The sequence below is a fragment of the Vicugna pacos genome, chromosome 23, assembly GCF_048564905.1.
Source record: "Vicugna pacos chromosome 23, VicPac4, whole genome shotgun sequence".
NCBI classification, from domain to species: domain Eukaryota; kingdom Metazoa; phylum Chordata; class Mammalia; order Artiodactyla; family Camelidae; genus Vicugna; species Vicugna pacos.
In genome coordinates this window covers 21,077,136-21,104,287 of record NC_133009.1, presented here as the reverse complement: position 1 = coordinate 21,104,287, position 27,152 = coordinate 21,077,136, and the positions used below count along the sequence as shown (strand labels likewise).

Here is a 27,152-nt window from a genome sequence, read left to right as displayed (position 1 = left end):
CTCTTGGAGAGAGGACACTAGTCCATCCCATATGCCCCTGATTGTGGGGGACACAGGTGTGTGTGTCCTTGGAAGGGGCTGGAGGACAGAGAGGATTAGGAGGGTATTTTTGGTGTTGGTGCTGAGACACCCTGGGAGCGGAGCCTGGCTCCCTCTGGCGTGAGAAGCCTTCCCTGGGCACAGCCCCTCCTGTCATCCCCCGCAAAGCTGGCTGCTCCTCATCCCGCCTTGTCCAAGCAAGGAAGAGGCTACACTGGCTCCAGGGTTACAGCTGGTGTCCTTTGTCAGCAAAGTGTGGCCCCGGCTGGAGGGTCAAGGGCCTCAGTGCCGCTCGTCTGAGAGGCTCAGGGTGGGGGGGTTTGTGCTTTAGATCCCTGAGCCGGCTCTGAAACCCCCAGGCCTGGAGTATGCTGACCAGCCTGGCCTGGCCAGCGGGTACACTCTCCCTCCTCCAGCCTGGGGCAGTGGCGTTCTCTCCCAGCTACCCCCACCTCTCCTTAGGGACACGGGCCAGATCCCCGACCTACATGGACAGAGGGCTGTGCGTCCCGCAGTGGCCCTCTGCTGCTGCCCAAGGCGAGGGGGTGAGCCAAAACCCTTTTCAGCCCAGCTGTCCTGGAGTGACCCTGCCCGTGGGCCACAGTGTCCCAGACCCCCTGCAGCTGGGCCTCTTCCTATGGAGCTAAAATCTTTCCCCTTCCTGGGACCCCATCCTGCTACCTGGGACCCTGGGTGTGAGCCTCATCCCTGTGTAGGCCCAAAAGAGCTGCCCTCCGATGTGAGCCTTCAGTCTCTCATCCCCCTGTACCCCCTCACCGTGCTCTATCAGAGGCCAGGCTGGCCGCCGCCCTGCTCAGAGGCCACCTCCCGTGTTGCCTCCTTGGGGACCTGGCTCACACCCGCTCTGAGTGCTGGGCCAGGCCCATGGTGATGCAGGCTGAGGAAAGTGCAAGGTGCCATGGGGGTAGCCCTCGGGGGGCTTCTGATTTAACTAGGCTCACAGGACAGAGAGCAGGAAAGGCATCGAATGTGACAGTCACCCCCCTCATCACCCTCAGTCACCACCCTGTACCCTCTCACCCCCAAGTGTGCTGGACAAAGGTCTTCTGCATCCCTGAGGTCCCTGCACATTTGTCCAGGGACAGCTGGCTGCAGAGGGGAGAGGCAGGCACTGGCTAGGCAGGTGTCGTCCTTGACCCTGAGCTCCCCTCCTTTGAGGACTGTGCTCTCACCACAGCCAGCTGGCCCCAGGTGAATGTGCAGGGACTCCGAGGGTGCCGGTGACCTTTATCCAGTATACTGGGGGATGAGGGACAGTGACTTGGCAGGGACTGGCATGGAGGGAGAGGCCCTGTGCTTATGCCTCTGTGTGTGTGTGTGTGTGCTGGTACAGGGAGGGTGCTGGAGGTAGGCCTGGGAGACCCGGGTGGCCCCAGAGGGCCTTCCACAGCATCAGGGAGGTGGGTATGGAACATGGAGTTAAAACTACGTTGCTGGTTTCATGGACACCCAGGAGGAAGGACGCTGATTGAACCCTTTGTGTCAAGCTCTGTGCAGGGATTTATTGCATCACCCATAAAGTGCCCCGACACCCATCTGACTTCCGTCATTGTCCCTGTTTTTACTGGGAGGACCTGATTTGCCCGAGGTCCACAGCAGTGGCCAGTGGGCTGGGTGGTACTCAGGCTCGGGTTGGTGGAGGGGCCGTGGTGCTTCTGCGAGGGGGCTCCCAGGCCTCACACTCCCTACCTGCCGCCTCTCTGGGGCCACTTGAGAGCCCTCCTGGCCTCTTCCTCCTCTTGCTACTTGGCAGTGGTGTTGGGTGTGACCTGCAGACACCTGAGGGACGCTGTGGTCCTTGCTCCTCTGCAGGGAAGAAGGCTGTGCTGGATTCCAGCCCCTTCCTGTCGGAGGCCAACGCAGAGCGCATTGTGCGCACGCTCTGCAAGGTGCGTGGGGCAGCGCTCAAGCTGGGCCAGATGCTGAGCATCCAGGGTGAGTGCGGCTGTGCGGGCTCTGGGTACCGCCGCGTCCTAGGCGGGTGGGGAGCAGCGAGGGGATGCCCTGCGGGGGTAGGGTGCGATGGGCTGGGGTGCAGGTGTCCCAGGAGTGTGCACAGGTCCCCCCATCTCCCCTCTGGAGCCTTGGTCTGCAGCATTAGGGGCCTGTGTGCTGGTGGGAAAAACGCTCCCTGGGAGCGAGGAAGAGCCGGAACTCGAGGCTGGGCCTGCTGTGTGGCGTTCGTCTTCATGAACCTCAGTTCAGTATGCAGAAGGCAGAGTGGCACCTTGACCTCCTCCTGGGAGACCGCACAGGGCAGGGGTGATGGAGGTGCCCTGTGTGCCCTCCTTCCAGGGTTATCCCACTGCTCTCTGAATTCTCTGGTTTCTTCCAGATGACGCCTTCATCAACCCCCATTTGGCCAAGGTCTTTGAGCGGGTGAGGCAGAGCGCCGACTTCATGCCGCTGAAACAGATGACGGTGAGGCAGGCACTGATGCGGAGTTGGGGTCCTGCAGCCCCGTGGGAGGGGGCGGGCGGGGGGCTTCTCAGGGTGCCCCTGGCTGTGCTCACAGCCCCTCCCTGGCCTCTGCCCCCCAGAAAACTCTCAACAATGACCTGGGCCCCAACTGGCGAGACAAGCTGGAGTACTTTGAGGAGCGGCCCTTTGCAGCCGCCTCCATCGGGCAGGTGCACCTGGCGCGCATGAAGGGTGGCCGCGAGGTGGCAATGAAGATCCAGGTAGGCACCCAGTGTGTGCTCGTCCCGGTGGGGGCTGAGGGGGCAGAGCCAGGGCCCTGCAGTGTGGGGGCCTCTGCACCCAACATCCCCGTGGGCCCCGTCATCCAGGGCAGGGCCTGTGTTTCATCACTTCTGTCCCCAGCTCCTGGTCAGCACTGGGTACTGAGAAATATTTGCTGAGTGAGTGTGGGAGGGAGGACAGCCTCCCAGCAAGCTTGGTTTGCATGGGGCAGGGACAGGGGACAAGTGACTGCTTGGGGCCTGAGCTGAGGGAATGGGGCCCTGAGTGGGTGGCTGTTCCTGAGGGTGGGAGGGGGGGCAGTAGACGGTGGAGAACAGGGTTGTGGTGAGCTCAGGGGTCATGGCAGCATCGGTGGGTCTTGGCTTTGCCTTGCCAAAGTGTGGGGTCTGGGTGGGACACGGCTGGGAAGCTGATGGGCTATGGAAGGGTGGGCTCTACAGGGTTCTGCTCTGTCTGCCCGGGTGCCCCTCTGCTCCCCCTGCAGTACCCCGGCGTGGCCCAGAGCATCAACAGTGATGTCAACAACCTCATGACCGTGCTGAACATGAGCAACATGCTTCCAGAAGGTCTGAGGCTGCCCCTGGGCAAGGGGAGGAGTGTGGGATGGGCTCTGGGGACCTGAAGGGGAGCCCCCAGCCCATCCTGACACCCTCCTCCCTGGCTCAGGCCTGTTCCCAGAGCACCTGATCGACGTGCTGAGGCGGGAGCTGGCTCTTGAGTGCGACTACCAGCGAGAGGCCGCCTGTGCCCGCAAGTTCAGGTGCAGCTCCAGCCTCGGGCCTTTGCCTGTTGGGAAAACAGAAGGGGTGGCTTCAGGCAGCCCGCTATGGGCTGAAGGCCCTCTGGCTCTGACAGCAGATGGCTGTCGTTGGTGCTGGGGGCCAGGGCCCCATCCTGCCCAGCTCACTGTCCTGTGTCATTCCCGGGGTTGGGGAGTGGGAGCATCAGGGCGGCCGAGGTGTGACCTCCCACCGCCGCCAGGGAGCTGTTGAAAGACCACCCCTTCTTCTACGTGCCGGAGATTGTGGACGAGCTCTGCAGCCCCCATGTGCTGACCACAGAACTGGTGTCCGGCTTCCCCTTGGACCAGGCTGAGGGGCTGAGCCAGGAGATCCGGAACGAGGTGTGTCAATGGTGGCCCTGGAGACCCAAGGCATTCCCTGTGGGGCAAAGGGGACGAGAGGGCTGCTGTGTTGCTCCACCCAGGGGTACCCTTGGAATCAAGTCATCTCTGGGTGGAAGGCAGGATGGCGTGGAAGATGGGGGGGAAAATGGGAGTCAGGCTTCCTCGCCCTAGATCCAGGGTCACCAGGCAGCCTGGCGCTGTGTGACCGGGACCCACCCGCCCCCAGATCTGCTACAACATCCTCGTCCTGTGCCTGAGGGAGCTGTTTGAGTTCCATTTCATGCAGACAGACCCCAACTGGTCCAACTTCTTTTATGACCCTCAGGAGCACAAGGTGAGCACCCAGTGGGACTCCCACAGGGAGCCTGAACTTCCTGGGAGCAGGGCTGCGAGATCTGGGGGTCTTGGCTGTGTTTGCACCCCCCCCCATCCCCACCCTGTCCTCCACTGGGGCAAACCTTCGCCCGGTCTTGACCATCCCCAGGTGGCCCTTCTGGACTTCGGGGCAACTCGGGAATTCGACAGATCCTTCACTGACCTCTACATTCAGGTAGAGGTGGAGTCGGGGGCCTGGCCTTGGCCTACGCTCTCCTGAGGCTGGGATGGGATGCCTGGATCTTGGAGGGAGGGTGGGCTTCTGTCCTGGTGTCCCTGCCCGCCCCCAGTGTCTGGTGACAGTGGATGAGGTCACAGCCGAGTCAGACTCTGGGAAGCAAAGGATAAAAGTGGGTTGGCCAGTGGCCAGCATGGGGAGGGGCAGGTGCCAGCTCCCTGGACCCCCAGGAGCTCCTCTTTATGTGCTGCCCATGGTGCCTTTCTGTGCCTCCACCCAGATCATCAGGGCTGCTGCTGACAGGGACCGGGAGGCTGTGCTGAAGAAATCCATAGAGATGAAGTTCCTCACCGGCTACGAGATCAAGGTGAGCTCCCCGTGATGAGGTCCGCAAGGTTGGCTGAGCCAGGCACGGCCCCTGGGGCCAACTTCAGTGCACGTGGGGAAGGTGGGCTGTGGACTGCTTTTCTTTTGAAGTCTGTTGGGAACTGTGGTTTATAAATGGATGGAATCAGAGGTGATAGCTGCCCTTGAGGGTCTCCACAGAGCCGCCGGGCTGCATTAGGCATAGTCTGGAAGCGGGGCCCTGCCCCGTGCTGAGTTCTCAGGATGCTGGGGGACTGGCCATGAAGCTCTTGCTTCACCTCCCACTCCAGTCCACTTGGACATCCAAGTCACGGGGCTAATCATACAGGAGTTCAGGGCCTTAGTGAGGGCAGATGGGGGTGCAAAGCCCAGCCCTCACTTGGGAAGGGTGAGGAGAGCGTTGGAAGAAATCTTAAGGGGCATAGGTCAGGGTTCCCATCACCAGAAGCCACTCAGAAAGCAGCACTCACCTCTCCTGACAGTGGGGCGGAAGGTTTGAAGATAGCGGGTTGTCTCGGAGAGTGCAGAGGCTCAGGCCTAGGCACTGTTCTGTTTGGACTGACAGGTGTTTCATAAAAACTTTGAATTCCAGTGCCATTGGGCAGGAATGCATTCTGCCGCAGACCCCACCACTCCCTTTTGTCTTCCATGGAGCCCAATTTCACATATTAATGATGTTTCCTGGCCCCTATGGGTTTGAATTTTTATCCCAGGTACCACTATTTAATCTAGTTGAAACAATCACCTCCCTGATCTGCTCAACTTACAGAGAGAGCTTCTGAGAGCTCAGTCTAGGGCACTGTGGCAGGAGCCCTGGGGTCTGAAATCTGATCTCTGCTCACCTTTCCTCTTCTCCATCCAGGCCATGGAAGATGCCCACTTAGACGCCATCCTCATCCTGGGGGAGGCTTTTGCCTCGGAGGAGCCCTTTGACTTTGGCACCCAGAGCACCACTGAGAAGATCCACAACCTGATCCCCATTATGCTGAGGCACCGGCTTGTCCCGCCACCCGAGGAGACCTACTCCTTGCACAGGAAGATGGGGGGCTCCTTCCTCATCTGCTCCAAGCTGAAGGCCCGGTTCCCCTGCAAGGCCATGTTCGAGGAGGCCTACAGCAACTACCGCAGGAGGCAGGCCGAGCAGCAGTAGCTGCAGGCCCGGTCGCCCGCAGACGGTCCTGCCGCTAAAACTAGTAGGAAGCTGGTGGTGCCAATGCTCCGTTTCATCTCCTTCACCCCGTGAGAGGGTGGCCGCTCTGATGGGGAGGGACGCTGCTTGGAGCCTGTTGCCAGTGCGGTTTTTATCACTAAGTGGGTGTTGGGGTGAGAGCCACGAGAATTCGAAAAGCAACCCCACTATGGTCAGAATCTGCCTGTTTATTCATCCTCTGAAATAACTCTCAATAAAAAGACAATTTTATTTCCTTTTCCTTTTTGTAACAGGGGTTTTGCTAATGTGAATGTTAACCAGGAGGTGAGAGTTCTCCCTTTGAATCCCTGCCACTAAAACAAAACAAAAAAACCAAAAACCAAAAACCAAAACCAAACACCCCAAAACCAGAGAAACCTTTTGGATTTTATTGAGTGTAGTGTAAGGTTTATGCGTGTATGTGTTTCTAGAATGAGATCTGTGTTTTCTGGCTTTTCCTCTCCAGCCTGTGATCTGGAGCTGGGAGAAGTGCTGATCTGAGCAGTGCCAACAAGTGCTGTTTCACCGAGATGTCCACCCACACCTGCTCTCTGGCTGGTTCCTGTATGGTTTTTTGACAACCAGAAGTTTCCAGAGAACTGCTGCCTCCTATGGGGAGGGGCAGGAGCTGCAGAAGGGGAGAGAGAGCCACGTGCTGTCTCTGTGCTCGAAGACAGGTGTGTGGGGGTCCCGGAGCCGTTGTGGAAGAAGATGTGCACATGTCACCTGGTAGGACCCGAGGGTTCAGCACAGGCTCTGTTAATTTTTGTACAACTCTTGTAAAGACTTGTTTCAATTAAAAAAAATCCTATCATTGTGGCATTCATTCTTTTACTTCAAAAGGGGTTCAAAGCTGCTGGTGATGAGCCCAAGGTCAGTTTAATACCCTTTCCTGCCTCTAGAAGCTCCTGCAAAGTTTGCCCCTTTTCCCACTGTGAGGCTCTTGGTGCCTGAACCTGGATGGCTTGGTCCACATTCATCAGAGAAGTGTGGACCAAGCCTTCCGGGTTGAGTGTCTGCCGCTTCTCTGCAGTAAGTAGATGGAAAATCAAACCATGTTTACACAGACGTCACACCGGTGGGGAATTCTGGCTGGCAGACGGTGGGTCCTTAGCGTAGTGGACTCCCTGCTGGTAACTGCACATGGCAGGGCCACCTGCAGACGCTCAGCCCTGCAGACTGAGTGGGAAGTCAGAAGAGGGGAGGTGAAAGCTTCAAAAGAATCGAACACTATTCTCACCTGAGCTATGGAAGGAACTATGAAAGTCCTAGAATAAACTAGCCCCACGTCCTCCTACCGTAACGAGGACACCTGGACGGGGAGGGGGACTGGCAGAAGCGGGTCCCATAGACGAAGAGTCACTTTTCTCCATTCCTCAGACTTTAATCAGCAAAAAAAAGACAAAATACTCAATCCTAACAGTTCCCTGTTTTATTGCAATACATCAGCGTCTGGTTAATATTAAGTGATACCAACATAAAATATGGGCGAGGAGTCTTTTGTTACATTTTTGACTGTCTCGCCTTAAATATTTCTGTGCAAAAGAATCCACACCATTGTTTGGTAGCAGAGAATCTCTTATAAAGTTCCCTAAGACGTTGAGGGCATAAAACCAAACAAAATGAAATAAGGAGTGATAAGAGGCCAAAGCAGTATCTTTTCCCCTTCCATACACACTTATTTGTCAGCATTATATTCTAAACCAAAAAATGATTACACCCAGGCCATGCAAAACTGTACAATAATATTACAATGAGAAAAAACCCTAAAAAATTTATAAAATAAATGATATTACACTATCAAATAAAAAGGCAGGTCATTTTGTTTTCATGAAGTTTCCAGGTTGATTTTTCATCAGTTTCCCCCCTTAAATGCAATGGTTTCTATGTGGACTGGCTGTCCCCGGGAAGGAAGTGCTGGGCAGGAGACAGAGCTCCAGCGGAAGCGAGGCCCTCTTACCGAGCAGGACTCTGCGAAGAACTCTGGACTTGTGGCATGAAGTCATAACAAGGAAAGATTTTAAGAAGGGCCCGACGAAATGCCATGTGGCTTATCTAGTTAATCAGGGACTGGGCCAGGGCAAGGCAGGGAGCCAGGTGCCCAGTCACTTCCCTGTCATGCCCTGCGGACCAGGCAATGGCAAAGTCTGACCACTGCTGAGAATGCGCCCTCGGTCCAGAGAGTGGATGCCGAGCTCTGCAAGGCCCCGCTTAGCTGGGAGACCACGGTGTTCGTGGCCAGAGGCTAGCAAACGGCCCTGCTGTACCTGGGGGTTAGGGATGTCCGCCCACTCCTACTCTGGTTTTTCTTTAATGATACCTGAGAGTCCATATAAATGCAACTGGTCTTTCACAGAAGCAGATGTGGCCACTGAGTAACAAAATGACGTGATCCTACCCATATGGAAGGCAGGCAGAGGCTGAGAGCCAGCTGGGAAATGACAGATTGTTGCTGTAAACATAATAGGAATTTCAGATTCTTCCCTGAAGCATGGGTACAAGAATAGCTTGGAAAACTAAATAGATGGGCTGTTTTTAGTTGTATTTCATAGCCTTAAAACTGTGCTCCCTGGAAAAGAGATAAATCACTAAGAGTCGGGATAAGTGCGTGCGTGCCTGTGTGTGTGTACACACGTGACAAGAAGTGAAATCTGCTTTAGCAATCATTTTACAAGGAGGAAGGCTTTTGTTTTTTGGCAAAAAGATATATATATATATATATGTAATTTCATACACCTAAAGCACACAGCAAGATTAAACTAGTCGTAATTCAGGAGAAGACGACAAATTGGCTGAACGTAGATAGCACCAAATACCAACACATCTAGACTATGCCAGCAATGCCTCTCTATTCATCTTTCCTTTCTGCTGAGAAGAGAAGTGAGTTCCTGCTGCCACATACGTTTCTTTAAACATCCTGGCCAAAAACAAAGGATGACTTCAGACAGCAATATCACATCTTTTCTATGATCTTTGTTACTGATCCCTTTGAATGATCATTATGTTTTCTGTCTCTCTAGAACCCATTCCCCATCTTTTCAAATCATTCTTCTCAGAAGCTTCTGAAGGTAACTGCTTCATATTTAAGAATGGGGATAAGCCCAGTAGAATGATCATTATCTTGGGAAAATACCCTCCAAACTACTACCCTGGGCAGTGATTCTCCCTCAAAGCCCTGCTGTTGGAAACATCATATTTGGGACTGCTCTCTTACTACTGGTAAGACCACTTCACATGACTGGGGTACAGTCTGCTGGGTTGATATTCCACCTCCCTGTGAGCCCAGCAGCCAGGACGAGCCCTCAGGACTCTCATCTGCCCTGTTGGAAGTCTGCAGGGGTATGACTCACTGCAGTGGAGCACAGACTTCAGGGATGGTTCTATTTTGATCCTATAAGCATCTTTTAAAAAATTAAAAAACCTACAGAAACTAAGCTGTCAAAGCTATAAATGAATGGCATAGCTTAGTGTGGAGTCCTGTCACTCTCAGCCAGCTCCGCCTCCTCAGGCAGGAGAGAAAAGGGAGGCAGGAAGAGGCACGGGGAGGAAGGAAGGGGAGAGGGAGGGTGTGGAGGACGCGGGGAGAGCCGGTTCCCTCCTCTCTCGGGGAAGTGCCAAGTTTAAGGAGCTACCAGAGTCACGGCAGACTCAAGGTCTGACTCTTGATATCTGGATGCACAAAAGGATTTTACATGACACCCTTTTTTCTGAAAGCAAAGGATTTAGAAAATTAGAGTTGTGCAGTAATTTGTGCCCATCCAAAGTAAAACATAATCAAATCTGAGCAAGCACCGAGTTCAGAATGTTTAAATGTCAAAGCTCTTATTATTTTAAATTCACTATTGTAACATTTTACAATATAATCCTCAAACAGAATTCTTTCTTCCCTCACTGAACCTCAGTAACCTGCTCCAGAGATTAGCATCAACTTGAGAATAGTCTGGCTCCCCATGGCCTGTGGTGGGAAGGTGGGCACAGCTGTGGCTGAGGAGAAGGCTGTGAAATCAGGGCTGAAATGACTGAGTTCAAACACTGCAATTCAGACGAGCTACTGCAGGAAAACAATTCCATTTTAGTTGAATTTTAAAGAAGAAAGAAAATCTTTCTCTCAGAGAAATTTAGATATAAAGTAAAAGAGAGGCAGATCCTGTTTACTCCCACGAGAATATTTTTATTTCTAGCTCTTTCTCTACTTCTGTGCTTAACTGGTGAAATGACTCTAGAGAAATAAAGTTCTGCATCTCATTTCCTTGTGGTAATTAAAACAGCAGGAATTCAAATGGAAATGTGACTAACAACACAATACAGCAACTAAGGGAGGAAACGCTTACGCAGTCAAGATGGCCTCACTGGGCTGCCTTCCTGCCAGTGCCCTGGGCTGAACACGTCCATTCCCCACTGGGTATGGAAAGAATATTTGGTTAAGGCTGTTCAAGTCCTTGCATTTGAGGTTTTATATTATTTGGTAATTAAACTCTTCTTCCCAGGCTTATCTGAGGAAACTCACACCCCCTCACCCCAAAACATACTCTCACCAAGAAGCCAGCTCAGCTGGGGGACAGATGCCTCACTGCAACTCAGGGAGAGAGAGGATCAGCCAAGGAAAAAAGCACTTTTATGAACTTCTTTATGGGCCTTCAGAAACTATGACTTTCTTCTGTCCTTTCAGATGGAAGGGATCCAGGTGACAAAACTGCATTTCTACATTCGTCTGCAAAAGGTACCAAAATAAAATAATAAATGAGAAGTGAGGTTCAAATTCTACCACTAGAAAAAGAAATGTCTTGGATAGAAGTAAATTTGCCTTTTAATGATGCTGCTGAGAGGCTTCAAAAATGTTCGAAGTCTGGTTCCTAGGTCACACTCCAAACCAATGAAACCGAAGCCTCCAAACGCCTCCTAAAGCTCCCAGGTGACCGCGACCAGTCTGAGCAACGGCACTAGAAGAACTCTCAGTCCCCAGCTCTCCCTCTGTAAATGTCAGCTTGAGGCCTTCCTACCATTAATTACTTAGTTGGAAAAGACGAGAAACAACACATTTCTTTAAATTAAATGATCTCTCTCTCATATATGCATCCATCTTTCATTGAATACAAGATGCTTCTTTTTACTATATACATTCAGTATTTAACCTCTACATTTGTGTATTTACTTAAACTCTGTATTGTAGTAAAATATGCATCGTTTTAGCGAACGGGGATTTACTGGCAACGATCAGGGGACATTCACGGCGGTGCTGAATGGGCTTGGCACCTGCCCGGGACCCGGTGGCGAGCCCCAGGTGCTGTCTCAGGGCTACAACGAGACTCTACTGTGGAAACAACGTCTGTCTAATCTTATTCTTATCGCTTACATCTGTGTAATCTGTCTACTTAAGCTACCTTTGGGGGAGGGGTGAAGTATTATGGAAAGCAACTCTAAGTGTATGAAATGAAATGAATATTAATCTAAGCTGCTCAATGAAAGTCTGCCTTTATGGTTGCTGTTAAGTCTCGGGGGCGGATGCAGGTCCTCGGTCCCGGCCTTGCTACTGCTACCGCTCCGCCGGGAGTTTTCAGGCAGAGGTGGAGGAGGAGAGGAAAGTGGGAGAAGGTGAGTGGAGGGGAGCTCAGAGCGGGAGGCCATTCAGGGGTCCCAGCTCCCACGGTCGGTGCTCTCCAGGGAGAGGCTCTTGGTCTTTCGGGGCGACACGGGGCTGGGAGGGCTGCTCAGGTTGGAGCTGTTGGAAGCCGTGGAATGCCTCGGAGAATCCGAGTCCTGCAAGGCCCAAGGGAAGAAGACATTAAGGAGAAGCAGAGGGGCTCGGGCCCTCCAGCCACCCTGGCCAATGACCTGTTATGGCTCTCCTACTGTCAGTAAAAAGTGCCCCTTTTTTGAGCCGAATCAGAGGCACAGAATATAACAAATGCTTACAGTCCCTCCTGCAGGTCTTTAGAAACGTAGGCCATTTTCATAAAAGCTACTAGAAGTCTGAACACCTCCAGGGAAACTGCAGTTTGCAATGCAAGTGACCTGCTCGGCCACCCCCTAGCGGGGAGTGAGTGCGGATCCCTCCCGCAGCTGAGGCCCATCTCAAGGTGGCGGGACAGAGTTGCTAAACCCACTAGTCTTTCCCACCCAGGACTTCTACAAACGCCTGTCTCCAGACACAGCCACTCCCCCTGCTGTCCTCACCTCTCCATCATAGTCCCTCGCTGGGGCGTCACTGCCTTGGTCCATGCCTCCTGAAGACAGTGAGCCCTCAGATGGGGAGGGCATGGGCTGCCGCTTCGCACTGTAGCTCCCTCCAGAGAATTCTCTCTTTAACGCACTGCCATTCTGTGCGGATGACCCTACAGCACACATGCAGGTAAAACTTCACACATGCAGAAGGGGACGCTCCTTTAGAAAGTGCACAGAATGCTGAGGTGACAAGCCATCGTTCCTGCTGTCCTGGGGTCATCCTCCCGGCTTACAGCCCCTCACCGATAAACAGTGAGTCCAGCTGCGTTACCTGGACACTCCAGTCCACCAGGAGCCCGGCCACCCGGAGCTGCTGTTCCTGCCCCGGGCCAGCTGCCTGGGCTGCCGGGTGAGTGGGCAGCTCTCCAGGCCGCCTGCCTCTGCCCTGCTGGCCGTGTCCGGGCTGCCCGGCTCGCTAGACAACTCCCACATAATCCACATAATCAATTAGTCCCAGAAATAAAGACCATGCCAGCTGACGAGCCATAACTACCACTTAATGTCTAGAGACTTTTCATAAAAAATACAGAGGAACATAAGAGAAGCCTTTTCATTCCAGAGGGTAAAAAGCCTGAGATACAAAATGAGGTGAGTCTTTAAGAATCGCACTCTATTTTCAAATTCTGTATTTTCTGCTCAGTTCTGCTGTGAACCTGAAACTGCTCTAAAAAATAAAGTCTATTAATTTAAAAAAATTGTGGGAAAAAGAAGAACTGCACTCTATTTTGATCTTAGAGTTGGGGTACATCAAAGGGGGACTGGACCATTCAGAGGAAGGCAAAGGATGGCCAAAACATCTTGGAAATCTTGCGTATTATTAGTATCTATTCAAAACTCAGCATTCCCTACTACTGTTCTTTAGTTTGTTCTTAAAAATGTTTTAATCTTGCTGAGCTTCAATATTAAGATCACTGGTCAGAAAAGACTGTGACACTGTTGAGGTCTAGGCACAACCAAAAGTATAGCTTGTGATTATTCCAATGTTTTGCTGGTTTAACGAGTCCCAATTTAGTTTTTTTTACATTAAGAATTCAAAGACAGTGTCAAAAGGTAACTGTTTAAAGCATATGCACTTATTGACATGCACATGCAGAAGTCTTCAACTGAACAGGGGCCCCCTGGTGAAGTCCTGCCCCTGGTGATCTCCTCAGCGTCCTTCTAGTTTCAGTTTCTCTCCTAAGCCTCCAGCTGTGTGTGCATTTCCCTGTCACCATGATTTACTTACTGCAGAGGTTACCAACTCTGTATACTGCACAATAAATTATAGAGCTTTAACAATATCAGTGCCTGGGCCCCAACCCGGACCAATAATGGCAGAATTTCGGACTTCTAAAAGCTCTTCTGATGATTCTAGAATGCAACACAGGTTGAGAACCACTGACTTGATCTAACTCCCTAGGCAATCTGCTCTTTCTCAACACTCCAGCCAGTTTCTAGAGGTGCCTTTACTAGACATACACTGATTTTCATTTGTTGATGTGTTTATTTGGACGTGTACTCTACTTTTTTAATGTGGATTTTTTGTCTCCTTAGATTACAATCTAACTGAAGGCATAAATCATTTTTTTATGATTTCTCTTCCAATTCTACGCTTAGTTTAGTGCCCAATTTAACAAAAGCTGTAATGTAAGTTACTATTTTAAAAATTTTGTCATTCTGAATAGAAAATCCAAACTGCCAGAGTTCTGCTGCTCTGCTTACTGCCCTGTGTGACCTTAAGCAAATGACTTTACCTTTCTGAGTCTCAGTTTTCTTCATTTGTAAATAAGAAAATAAATTCTACCTTATGGGATTTTTGTGGAAACAGCTGAGCATTCAATACATGGATTATAAAATGTAAGACAGAAGGTGTACGATGGGGCTGCCAGTGCTGAGTCCGTCCCTCCGTCCCAGTGATCGATTATAGCACAAAGAACTTGATTCACCTTCGTGATCCATACTTTTTTTTTGTTCCTTTCAAAGAAAAATTACATGCAACCACCCTAATCTTAAAAATTTGAGGAAGGGTCGTTTTGAACAGCAAAGGGGACAATCTGGAAACTGTGGTCCCTGCTGACTGAGACCATATACTCAGGGTTTTTGCCAAAGAGTTCTAGATGGTGATTTGAGGGGCAGGACCCTAAATCTCTTGGGGTGAGAGTATCTAACTCTGCATGACCTCTAGGAAAGTCGGCACGTTCCCCAGTGAGCCTGTCACTGACAGGAGCAGATGGAGTCATGGTGGAAAGCTCTGTTTATGGGACTTTAGTCATGAAGCCATCGTGCGTCTGGCCCTGGAAGGTCCCATGCTTCTGGCTGTGGAGACTGACATGGTCCCCATTTCTTCTTGTGTCTCTCTTGGCTGGCTGTTCTTCTGGAAACTTTGTACATGAGCTGGGCTATTCTTGAAGCTAGTAGGAGGCACTCTAAATAGCAGAAGCCCCTGGGAATTCTTGGGACGGTCTTCCCCTTACCTCTACACAAACAGCTTGTCAGCAAGAATTTCAGGAAGGCCAAGCCTGGTAACTGTATTAAAGGCCTTAACAGGAATCTGGAGCTGGCGCTAGCCTCTACTTTGCACACTGTCAACAGTGACAGTGGACCCTCACTTCAGCACTACTAAGGAGGTGGCCACTCGGCCCTTCAAATCTCTGTATTACAGTTCCTATCTTACCTGTAATTCCACAAATCCAAAAGCCCTGAAAACCAAAACTTTTTTCTGGAAGTTTGATGTAAACTCATGTGCTGGCAAACTTAATCTGAACAAATTGGAGGTGTCTCATACACTTTATTTAAAGAGTACACTTATTTATATATTCATACTGTGACTAGTCATAAATTTGGCTGTATAAATATTGTTTGTAGGTGCTGTCTTAGGTCTTGCTGGGGATGAAATATAATATATGGAACCCTCCTAAAATATATTAAAGAAAAATATGAATTCTGAAAAAAACATCTGACCCCAAGACTTCTGGATAAAGGATTATGGATGTAATTATTAATATTGTTATGATTTCTTTGCATCTCAAGTCTTGATACCTTCCAGTCAGTTATATTAAATCCACTATCTTATCTAGCCACCATTAATAAAAAGGTGATTAATAAAATGGTTGTCATTTTTCCGACTGGCTGGAGTTTTACGTGCTGCTTAGAGATGATTTTAGGAGATAATAGCAAAAAAAAGTCACAAGATGTGCACTTCAACTTCTGCCTGTCGAATGAAAACTTGAACATGCTCTATGAACCTACAGCAGGCACCTGTCCCTGGTGTTCATGCCCCAGGGCAGTCCTCTCCAACTGTACCAGGCTTGGTCTGTGTGATTAACAGTGCGCTGCAGGAGTGATGGAAGGTCACTCCTGAGACTGGGTTATAAAAACACTGCTGCGTCTGTCTCTGTCTCTCAGGTCACTTGCTCTGAGGGAAGCCAGCTGCCATGTCACCAGGACTCAGGCCACGTACAAATAGGCCTGCGTTGGTGAGTAACGGAGGCCTGCCAACAACCACGTTGAGTGAGCTGGGAAGCAGGTTCTCCAATCACCGTCAAGCTTGGAGTTGACGGCAACCCTGGCAGGCAGCTTGACTGCAGCCTCCTGAGAGACCCTGAACCATCCAGTTAAGCTCCCAGACTCCTGACCCTCAGAAACTGTGAGAGATAATAAACATTTGTTGTTTTAAGCTTTTGAGTTTTGGGGTAATCTGTCCTACAGCACGAGAACAAATGGTACTCCAGCACCATTCCTCTTTATGGCCAGAGCCTAAAACCAAAGCGGGTGCCGACATCGGCGTCTGCTGCACGGACAGTAAGTGAAGGACGCCACTCAGTCTGCCCCAGGGGCTTGACTCCAATGTCTCACATTCAAGAACACAAGGCAACAAATACATTTCTGACTGAATGACTTTTAAATATGAAATTGGATTTCCTAGAGATCAGCAGTAGGGAAGTGAAGAGAGGTTTTGTTAAAGTCGCTGCTGGTGCCCTTGTCACCCTCTCTCCTCTCTAAGCCGATGCTGGGTTACTTCTGAGAAAGTGACAGAAAAGCAGCTGTTGGCCAAAAACAGTCTTGCTCTTAGATAGAGGTCCTTCCCTACTTAAAACTCTTCAGAGGCTTCCCGTTGTGTTTTCAATAAAGCAAAACATGTCTTACCTTGGTCCCCAAGTCCCTGCTTGATCCAACCCTTGCCTACCTCTTGTGCTTTACTTTGTGTCACTCCCTGACCACTACCAAGTAGAAGCAGCTACTGTGGCCTTCTCTCATCAATCAAACATGACTCAAAGTGACTTCACCTCTAGGGAGGGCATGTGATTTTCCTAGTTTTTCTAAGTGGGAATTCGTCCTTGACAGCCACCACTTATGAGTCTCTATTACTGTGCCTTGTTTATTTCCTTCAGAGCACTTATCATCACAATGTGTAGTAGTATCAGTTTCCCAGATGGGCTGTAAACTCTAAAAGGACTCCAAGACTGTTTTCTTAACAAGCGCACTTGTGCTTCGAGACACGACCCAGCAAGTTCTGAGACACCGCACCACCCGAATGCACAGGACTACCTTGCTAGAAGTGCCCTCCTGCAGCCGGGGCCACTTACTTGCTGACAGGCCACTGCTGGCGCTCATGGAGCGACCGGGTTCAGGGCGGGATTTGGTGATAGATGGAATGCTGACTGAGCCACTGAATGCTGTCCGACTTTCCTGAGGCCGAGGGTTCTAAAGTCAAAAGAGAAAGAAAAATTCTTCATGCAGAGAGAAACTGATTTTCTCAGAGATGTCTATTTTTCACCCTAAATTTCTAGAAATAAAGTTGTCTTGACCAGAGTGACACAGAACACGAAACAGATTACATAATCCCTCCTGCCCACAAAAGTCCTGACGCCCCAACAGAAGTAAACCTCACCTCAATCAAGGATAAGTGCTTATTGTTACACTTACTTAAATATTCATCAACAAATAAGACTCTGTTGTTGTGAGAACAGTGAGTAAAAGTTACATGGTTAGAAGTGACAGTGAAATGCAGAATTACATGGACATCTGCAGATAAGAGAAGCAAAGCTTCTACCACCTATGAGATTTTTATCTGCTTAGAATATAACTCACTAGCTGAAAAAGCCCATTTAGAAGAAAGTCTCTTAGAAGTCCGTTCTTCTCAAGTCCCTGTTCTATTGTCCTGATACCGACTGGCCCACAGGCATGCTCCCATCCCAGTCACCAGGCAGCCTTCCCCCTCACACAGACAGAGCAGCACTGGAGTCATAAATATGACGCCTGTGACAGCCACAGCCCGTGTGAAGTGATTTAACTCGGGAATGTTGGTTTGAGAAGTTTTCCATCTAACAATGAATAATTTTGGTGTCCAAGGTAGGAAAATGAGCCATACAGTGCTTTGAAATTCAGGCCTTTTCAGACCAGATGGGGTATCGGGGCTGATACCAGAGAGAAGGTTAAAACATCACAGCTGATGCAGGGCCAAAGCTGGCAATCAGGAAAACATGCACTAACATCTCTTGAAAAACTCCAAATCATACATTTTGAAGAATCACACATACTGAAGGGTGGCTGGCTGGCTCCAAATTTAACCACTGTCATTTTGATTTATATACTAAATTTATAAAGTCCATGTAATTCTTAGTGTGTTATTTGTTTAAAGCAAATGTTTTACCTTTTTTTCTCTAAGAAAACAAAAATTTTAAAACAGAAACAGTGTTAGCATTTCAACATCCACTCACAGGAGCAGCCCTGTGAGGTGCCCGTGACGTGCGTACAATGCAGCAAAACAAAGCTCAAGAGAGATGGGGATATCAGTTTCGACCTTTAAGCTTTTATTGTTTTTGCTATAAACCTTAAGGTAACTTGGTGTTGTCTTTCTCTATAAAAACAAACGTACCCAAGAAAAAAGGGTAAAAATTAAACCTATAAAAATACCAGTGGTTTAGTAACACTGAATGTTGAGGTAATAAAAAAATGACACACAGAAGATATGTTCTGAAAAAAATTAAAAAACCCAACCCCAACCCAAAAGTTTAGCATTCATTTAGCTGAAGTTCAACTTCATTATAAAAGAATCTGAAACCTAAGCTCATGGTTCTTTTCTTGTACAAATATACTTAAGATTAAGGTAAAAATTCTTGACTGATCAATTTATGTGACTTCCTCTAGCATCTACTCCCTGCAATCTGTTACCAAGGAAACTTAGTTTATTGTAAGTTTAAGGCTTAGTTTATCATAACTAATCTTATCTTGTCAAATAAGATACTTAAATGACATTATAGCTTAATGTCAATGACATTTTAATTTAGAATAATTTTATAATACAAACAAAAATACAAAAATAAACTTCTCACCCTATAGCTGGGTTTTCTTATTGGAAAGTTACTTTATTAAATATACAAATGAAAAATGGGTGCTGTTATTTTTCTAAGCCAGAGAGAGAGGGCCCTATGAGATACGGGTTTGCATGATTCAGCCCAAATATTTTATTATCTACAAAATAAACTTGAGAAAACGCTCCCCTGAGGTCAGTGTAAGCCCGTATTTCTTGATGGAAGGATGGATTTTCAGCTTGAATGGCACCAGCTCTTGGTCCCGCTGCAGAGCCACTAGTTACAGAGACTCAAGGCCGCGTGGGAGGGACCGGCAGCAGGCACCACAGTCCTTTAGAAAGCAGCACACTGTTTTTATTCCTCTCGTTGATTTACTTCTCTTATTTTGGATTCTGGCTAGAACTACAGGTGCAGCAATAGCTCAAAGATTAGTAAGACTACCTTCTGTTGGTACTTTTTCCTGTTATTCACTGATACTATCACACTTTATATTTTGGAGATTTTTGCGCTTTTCAAGAAGGGGTTTATTGTAGACAGAAGGCCTGTGGACTGGCTCTACTACAGACTTTAGACTATATTCCCTAAATATAAAAAATTTCTCTGAATTGAACTGGTTCTAGGGTAATGAGCTATTAAAAAATTCTGAAATTCTAGGATCCCTTTTCTATTTGTTTAACAGGATAAAGACCTGATCATGGGCTATTTCTTATTACAGTATCTGTAATGGAAACAACCATGGGATGGTCTTTTATTAAACACAGAAAAACCTCCAGTACTGTTTTAGAAATAAAACTGAAATCCTCCCCAGTCCTCATCTTTTTTCTCAAAAGAAGAAACAAAGCAGAACTTGAAGAAAGAGGAGGAGGAAGAGGAAGAACAGAAGTTTGGCGAGAGAGAAAGAGGCCAGAGGAAAACATTCACAAAATGTACCCCCTTGGCAGTGTTACTTATGAAGCCAGGCAGAGGAGATCCGCACATGGTTAGTAAAAGTTAACACCTAACTCAGCTGTTCATACCCTCAGAGTCATAAAGCTTGGTGTACCGGGGACAGAGCGTAGAGACGGGGAATATTCGGGGTTTATGGAATCAGGAGAGAGAAATTTTTCGGCAGAATTAACAGTCATGTGATAGATGTGCTCAAAGTTGATCGGAGAGGAGATCAGACCGGAGTGATGCTGAGGGGATGGATAAGGGAAACCCGGCTATCAAAACAACAGAAAGGAGAAAAAGGTAATGAGGTGACGAAAATGGAGGCACTGGATACACATGACATTTCAGACAACATACATGTAAAAAAAAATGAATTAAGTATCTCATACTAAGAATTGAATCCATAATGAAATAATTTTAGGCCTTAGAAAGTTAAATTCTATAATCAGTTACTTAAAGAGTTGATTTTTGCAAAAAATCATTTGCCTCATAAAATTATTCTCTTTTATTACTACCATCAAGTTGAGCAGACACTGGGCTTTCAGAGACTCAAGTAAACTTTCAAAATTTAGTTCAGTATTTTCTTATGTGATAGAATCAAAATATAGCAAAAATCTACCAAAAACATTAAGCACAGAAAAAGCAGGAAATAAAGAAAAGAACAAGCAAACCTACAACTAGCCTCTCTCCCCAGCAGTGTTATGAAACTGAAGGTTTCTTTTAGAAACCTAAAACCATTCACTGGTATTTATAGACTTCATATGCGTTTGCTTTTATTGATCTTATTTTCCTGTAACAGAAATATCACTGTGGAATATACTAATTATTGGTTTATCTTTAAGCAGCCCAAACTTATCTCCACTTAGACACCCAAAGAACATGTTTGTTTTTTTAACAAGAGAACAACCTTCCCTTCAATGTTCAGGTGTATTTTTAAAAAATGAAATAACGTACTACTAAAGACATAGAAGAACGTCTTTGAAAACAAGGACTCCAGTTTTTCTACATAAAAAAACTTCTGAATATTTAGGAACTGTCACTCAGTACCCAGTCACCTTCTCTAATAAAAAATTTCAAGGTTCCATTCTTGAAAACAACTATGTTTCAAGAAAACATCCTATATGTCTTCATTAGAGACAGAGGCTGAATGACTTGCCAAGGAGATGCTAACTGATGTTCTCATGAGATGAGATGAGCTTGCTTTGTGGAAAAAAAAAATCTGGTAAATTAGGTAAGCTTAAAAGAAAGGCTCCTATGTAAGATACTGTTTTAAATTTAGATATGTGAGTGAAATCAGTACTTTCTAAGGTTCTTTTCAAAAAGAAAAGACTATTGATGTAAATGTAACTTTGACTTTAAGCAGTAAAGTTACTTATTAAAGCTATAAAAGGTCATTGAGCTATAAATTTTATTTATTAACAATTTCAGGAATGGGTAAAGGCTAGGAGAAATGTTATGTGCTAAAAAAATTAATCTTTTAGAGGTAAAATATTATCTTGCATTCAACTGGAGACAAAGTTGTCCTTTATTACCAGTATCCACTTATGAAAAAAGGTAAATGACAAAAAGGATTCAAGGAAACTAACACAGTATGTACTTGTCAGAGGTACATGCTGTTTTATATTAATTGCTTATATTCTCTTGGCTCATTAAGACACACATGAAAAGAGCCACATCTGATGTAGGAGATAAAAGAAAAAATGATTCCCTTACCCTTACTATCTTTTCCACATTCATGAGGCAAACAACCCTTTACAATATTGTTTTGGTACAAAGGAAACAGAATAAGCCTCCAAAGACATTCAACAGACTTTCTAAGCTAATAAGTATCTCACAGGAAGGCAATACTGATTTGAATAAGTTAAACATAAAAATGTCTGGGGTACATGCTCTTTGCACAAATGATAACAACATAATAGCTTTGGAATTTGAAAATATTTCTTATATATGTTAACACTAGATGAATTTAATTCATCTTAATTTTTGGAAATAGTTCATTAAATATAGATAATTATAGTAGAAAGAACATACTAAAATCTGAGACTATATTAAAATATCACAAGCTTTTCAATACATGAATATACATATATATACACACTCACAGGTACAGACATGCACATTATTTTCTTTACAGACATGCATATTCTTGTGTTGTTTACCAACGTCTAATCCAAATTCTGGGAAGACAGTACATCATAAAATACTTGTTAAGTGATTAAGTGGATGCCTAGGAAAAGCCCCAGCTTTTACGTTCGCTGTTAGTGAAAGGAAGAAAGTTAGGTAAAAATAAAGGAAGACTGAAGAACAGGAATTCAGACAAACAAACGCTCTGATGCAATACTACATGTACAGGGGAACAGGTGTCAAAACTTTACACCAACTTCTCATCCTGGAAATTCAAAAGTGCTTGTGTGATAAAACATGAAAGAAATGAAAGGAACATTAAAAACTGGATTGCACTGCTAGGGCAAAAAATCACTTGTGTTAATAACAAAAAGAACCAACAAGGCAGTCATGGGTTAACAAAATCAGTGACAACAAACGCTAAAAATCAAGGGGATTAAGTAGCCTGCACAGAAGGAAGCCACATGTCATGGAGTCAGGCTGGGGATGAATCTCTGGGAAATGCGATCTGAACTTGTTTTGCACAGTAATTAAGACTGGACCTTATTTTGAAAAACAATAAAAAAAGAGAGATTTCCTTTACTTTACGTGTTGGGAGGGTGAGGGAGAAAAAGAAGGGATGCTGTGACATAAAAGTTCTTACACTATTTGAAATTTGACATTTTGCTTCAGTGTGCTTATGCAGGGTGTAGGAAAGCCAAGTCTTACTGTATATGAAGGTCTGAAAGAATTCTGGAACATTACCAAACTGATTTTTCACCTGGTTAAGCAGAGGAACATTTTATTAAATCCTGAAACTACTTTACCTAAAGGAAGATACTGTGGGATATAATAGAATTTATAGAAAGAATTTCCATAATCCTTCTTGCTATGTTGTTGGAATAAGATGAAAACTATTATTTTTTTGTGCACCAAAATGAAATGTAAGGGAAAGCTTAATTTTAAAAGGATAATACTCATTAAAACCTTGCTGACTACTGAAATAATTTTGTATTTGCTGAGATCTGGCTTTGCAACACATGCATGTATTTGAAATTTGTATCCCTCTATCCCTCCATAGTGCTAATTACACAGCAGATGTTGAAACACTATTTACTAACTAAATTTCAAAAAGTTTCATTAAATCAAATATAAGCTATATATATGTATGTGTATATACATATATATTCACATTTCAACTGTTAAAAAGTTCTCTCTTTTAAGGTGCTTTGTATCTGGTACTGTACCTTCTGTAAGGACAAATGCCAGAGGCTTTGGACTACATGGTTCTGTTATGTTTACTTATGAGAATAAAGGAAAACCAGACTGAAGACTTAGCAAATGTTTAGAATAGGAAAAAAATGGAGAAAAAAATCTATGCCATCGTGCATCTTACATATATCATGATATACTGAGATAAACAATTCCTCATTACACTAATATATCTTACATGTATTTAAGTACACACACATGTGTATACACACACACACATATATATCCACCTCCCCCTACCCCTTACTCTTAACCCCATTTATATTCACATTCACTCTTCATTTCTCTTACCATGGGCAGGTCTTTTAGGATCTGTATTCCATCTCCTGGACCCATGTGTGCTATGTGGTTAAAATTAGTTGGGTTAGAAATTAATTTATTTCTCATTTCTGGATCTCGTAGCATCTCTCTGTAACAGAAAACATCTGTTTAGACTGGTCTAGACACTTTTTTCTGTGACCAAGACAATTTTAGAGAAAAATTAAGCATACTTAATTTTTCATAAAAATAAACTGTGAAATCATGTTAATAAGGATAGAGTTAAAATAACAGAACATACTAAATTGAAAATTTACTTAGAAGGCTTTGCTTTGAACTTTAAATAAAAGATCTTATGATTTCTGGTGGGAAAACAGAGGGTTATTTTAGTGCTTTAGATACCAAAGAAGCTCTACTCTATTTTACAGATAACTCTGAACATTTTATGTATGTCTTTTAAAATAACTACTAAAATTTTAGAAATATTTTTATATATAACTGGAAATACTACAAGCCTATTTCTGTTTGCTCATGAAGGGAATATTAAATCTGCACAGATATGTACTATGTTTATAAAGGCTCACACTCTAAAAATTGTAACTATTCCATATACATTGAGAAATGAATCAAAATATGGTACTTCAATCTAATACATACTGACAATTTGGAAAGTATTAATTCAAATTACACTGAGAAATACATTCATTATTGCAGTTTTTAACATCATAGATGGTGAATGATACTTTCAGAGATCAAATTTTCCTTCTAAATCAAACATAGTATTATGACCAAATAGTCTTTCTGATCCTACAAGCATCTTTGGATGAGTATAAATTAAATATCTACCTCCTCTGTTGCATCCTTTCCTCTTCTGGGACTCTGAAGGAATAACGTCTTTTATTGTTAATATTTCTAACCATTTGTTTCCGACTATTATCTGATGTTTCAGGAACTACCAGTTCATCCCCTTCTGTCAAAAAAAAAAAAAATACAAAGAACAATGATGTTCCTTAAAGTGCTAAATGCTTTTTATCCATTAATCTCCAAGACAGTACAAATGCTAATCAACTGTACAAGTAAATGCAATTCTGATTTTTAAAAGCTGTGTGTTGATAATCATAGTAAATAACCAATAATTTTCAACAAACATATGTAAACAAATATATGCTGAAATTAAACACAGCTTACAAAATATATTTTCACTTTTATTTTACTATAAACATAAAATGGTACAATTTTACTAGAAGAAAAAAAGAAAAATGTAGTTGCCTTGGTGTCCTGTCACTTTGGCCACCCTGCCCTCAATATCTCTACACTATCTTCTCTCACCTTCCAGGTATTGGTTTCAATGCCTTAGGGTGTTAAAAAGCGCCTACTGTTAACTTGCACAGTAATCAGGCATAAATGGTAAATTATTCATGAAAATGATAACAAGTAAAAATATTTTTCTATATTGAAACATTTCCTTTGCAGATCCAATTTGCAATATGTGGAGTGAAGGAAAGGAACTGTGTTTCCACTAGCTTCCTTTACTAAAGGTAGGCATCTAGTTGTTATTTCTGCTCTCCTGATCTTGGAGGGATTTTTAATCGTATACAACTAGCCACCCAGTGCCAATCTACTTCAATTTTAACACTAAAAGTAAAGCTGTCAACCATGGACTCCTCAAACATGCTGGGATGTGGTGAACATCCTTTAAAATGGTTGACTGTATCCGTACAACACGATGGATACCATTCTCTAAATAAGATAAGGAAAAAGAAAAAAGCCAGTTAGGGGAGTTTTTAATATCCAAAAAGCTAACGTGCGAAGCAAATGGGAAAAAGGTAAGGGGGCCTGTAAGGGAAGCCAAAACAAGATGATTAGGAAAAAAGCAACATACTTCTAGTATCATAGTAATAGCCTGATTACATCGCTTTCCTAACAACAAATGTTAAAAGGATAAAATTTTAAAAGTAGATGAGAATTTGAGAACTGGAATTTGAGCATTGTGAGGGTAAAGCAGATTGTGGTGAGCTACAGTGGCAATGAGAGATTTTGGACAGCCAGAGGGCTGCCGGAGCCCTTTGAGTTCCTGAGAAATGAAAGAGAAATGAAAGAGAAACAGACAAGATAGAGAAATAGACAAGAGAAATAGAAAGAATCTCCAAGAAATAGCATTTCCTTTCCTTTTCAAAGGACAACTAAATCGAAATCTTGTCAGGTATTCCTTCTCTAAGCTCTACCTTTATTCCTAGCCTAGAGTAGAAAACCAAAGCATAAAAAAAGATGAATTGGAATAGGTTTTATCCCATAGACACAAATTGGGTAATGGACACATTTTATAATCATCATGGTCACATACAGTGAGAAGAGGGTGGATTTAATCTTACACAGAAACCTCAGTGTCAAGAGGATGTACCAGAGCACCAAATCTGAAGCCAAGCAATTTGTGTGTTCAGTACTTAAAAACAAACAAACAAAGCAAAAACAGCAAACTTTTGATGGATTTTTTTTTGATAGCAAATGTATTTTGATGCAAATGTATTGGAATGGGGGAAAAAAGATAATAATCCCACTACCCAGAGATAACTGGGTATAAACATTTTAATGTGTTTTCTTGATGCCAATGTTTTTACTTACATTTAAGTCAATTAAATTATTTTAATTACATAATGTACCATAATTACATCTTCATTAACTAGATCCACCACAAAGGATATTAAATTTATGAATACCTTTATGAAGAAACTTGTTGTAAGACACGAGAATAACTTTATTATGTAGAAGATAGCATTATAATAATATTTGTTAAAAGTGAGATATGAATTTTTAGACACACTCTGACTGGCACACACCCTACTTATTTAATTACATGCAGGCGGTCTGCCTGACTAGGACTCACTTCACTACTTTGGACACCCCTGTGACTTTCCTCTCTTTTCTGCTTCGCCTGTTCATGTTGTCACTAGTACTTCAAAAGTTCTAAGGCCTACGCATTGGCAGAAGATACATTCCAGAAGTCCCAAACTGGAACTCTGGATGAGTTTTCATAATTCTAGTGCTACCACTTTTGGTTAGGTTCTACAGTATTAAAGGTACAGAGGATATATTCAGCTGTACTTTTTCTATTTACGTCAGTACTCCACAGAAAAATATCGAGGTTGGTCAGAAACAAGTATTTTCCCTATACATCTAGGCGTGCTTGAACAGAATGACTTTTTGTCCAGTAGTTCATCTCAATACATTAAGAGTATGATAGTGGTCAAGATCACAGACTCCGGCATAAGATACAACTGAGGTTAAGTGGCTCTGCCACTTACTATCTTCAGTAGTCAGCTCAAAGAGAATGTTCCCATGAAGTTCTCCTATTAATGTGTATTTTCTTACCTGCCATCTTATTTTTGAAATATATTAATCTAATTGTCTCCAACCCTAAGAGATTTAGTGATCCTTCACTGTTTAAGGGTCGAACCTAAAATAATAGAAAATAAAATTAGCATTTCAGCAAAACCTTCAAAAAATAAATCAGAAAACTTTGCACCTATTTATAAAGCATACACTATTAAAACCTTTAATTTATCCTTCCTCTTCAAAATATAGCCCCCTCAGAAAATCAATAAAAAATTAACATTCATTCTGACTAGAAAGGTATAAAATTATCTAATTTGAACAAACAAAGCCATAATAATAACATTTTAAAGGAAGAATATTCTGGGCCAAAAAAAAAAAAGGGGTAGAAATACATTTAAACCTTAAATTTGACTTTTTAAAGCTAAATCGTGATACTAAGATATCAACACAGATACTTTATGAATCTTATTTGAACTAAATGTACACATCTGACAGAGAGGAAGTTGTACATCGCTGGGGAAGGGAGGGATTATCAATAAATGGTGATGGGGCAACTGGTTATCTATATGGAATAAATGAAACCGAATCCCTACTTCACACCATACACAAAGAATCAATTCCAAATGGATTAGAGATGTAAATGCAACAGGCAAAACTTTCAAACTTTTGAGAGAAATTAAAGATAAATGTAAAGGATAAGAATGATAAATGACTACATTAAAATTTATAACAATGTATTTTCAG

At 44.7% G+C, this 27,152-nt stretch overlaps 2 protein-coding genes across 13 annotated transcripts in view; one reads left to right on the top strand and one right to left on the bottom strand.

The window, feature by feature from the left end:
- Positions 1 to 6,811, top strand: part of COQ8A (coenzyme Q8A) — a 39,068-nt gene extending 32,257 nt beyond the window's left edge. For both annotated transcript variants that reach the window (XM_072948639.1, XM_006198822.4), the window contains exons 6-15: positions 1,873 to 1,995; positions 2,396 to 2,481; positions 2,601 to 2,741; positions 3,248 to 3,329; positions 3,430 to 3,523; positions 3,745 to 3,886; positions 4,116 to 4,223; positions 4,374 to 4,439; positions 4,723 to 4,809; positions 5,671 to 6,811. In XM_072948639.1, the coding sequence (XP_072804740.1) occupies positions 1,873 to 1,995; positions 2,396 to 2,481; positions 2,601 to 2,741; positions 3,248 to 3,329; positions 3,430 to 3,523; positions 3,745 to 3,886; positions 4,116 to 4,223; positions 4,374 to 4,439; positions 4,723 to 4,809; positions 5,671 to 5,958 (1,217 nt within the window). In that variant the 3' untranslated portion in view covers positions 5,959 to 6,811. The remainder of the gene's footprint in view (positions 1 to 1,872; positions 1,996 to 2,395; positions 2,482 to 2,600; positions 2,742 to 3,247; positions 3,330 to 3,429; positions 3,524 to 3,744; positions 3,887 to 4,115; positions 4,224 to 4,373; positions 4,440 to 4,722; positions 4,810 to 5,670) is intronic.
- A 603-nt stretch (positions 6,812 to 7,414) lies between these two features.
- The window catches only part of CDC42BPA (CDC42 binding protein kinase alpha), a 233,565-nt gene continuing 213,827 nt past the window's right edge, over positions 7,415 to 27,152 (bottom strand). For 6 of the 11 annotated variants that reach the window (XM_031690085.2, XM_015234804.3, XM_015234802.3 and 3 more), the window contains 7 exons: positions 26,445 to 26,529; positions 23,922 to 24,045; positions 23,109 to 23,226; positions 19,529 to 19,714; positions 16,785 to 16,902; positions 12,172 to 12,329; positions 7,415 to 11,754 (listed from right to left, as the gene is read on the bottom strand). In XM_031690085.2, coding sequence (XP_031545945.1) covers positions 11,623 to 11,754; positions 12,172 to 12,329; positions 16,785 to 16,902; positions 19,529 to 19,714; positions 23,109 to 23,226; positions 23,922 to 24,045; positions 26,445 to 26,529 — 921 coding nt within the window. In that variant the 3' untranslated portion in view covers positions 7,415 to 11,622. Of the gene's footprint in view, positions 11,755 to 12,171; positions 12,330 to 16,784; positions 16,903 to 19,528; positions 19,715 to 23,108; positions 23,227 to 23,921; positions 24,046 to 26,444; positions 26,530 to 27,152 lie in introns of those variants that run through there. The other 5 variants (XM_006198817.4, XM_006198818.4, XM_006198820.4 and 2 more) reach the window with 3 other exon arrangements.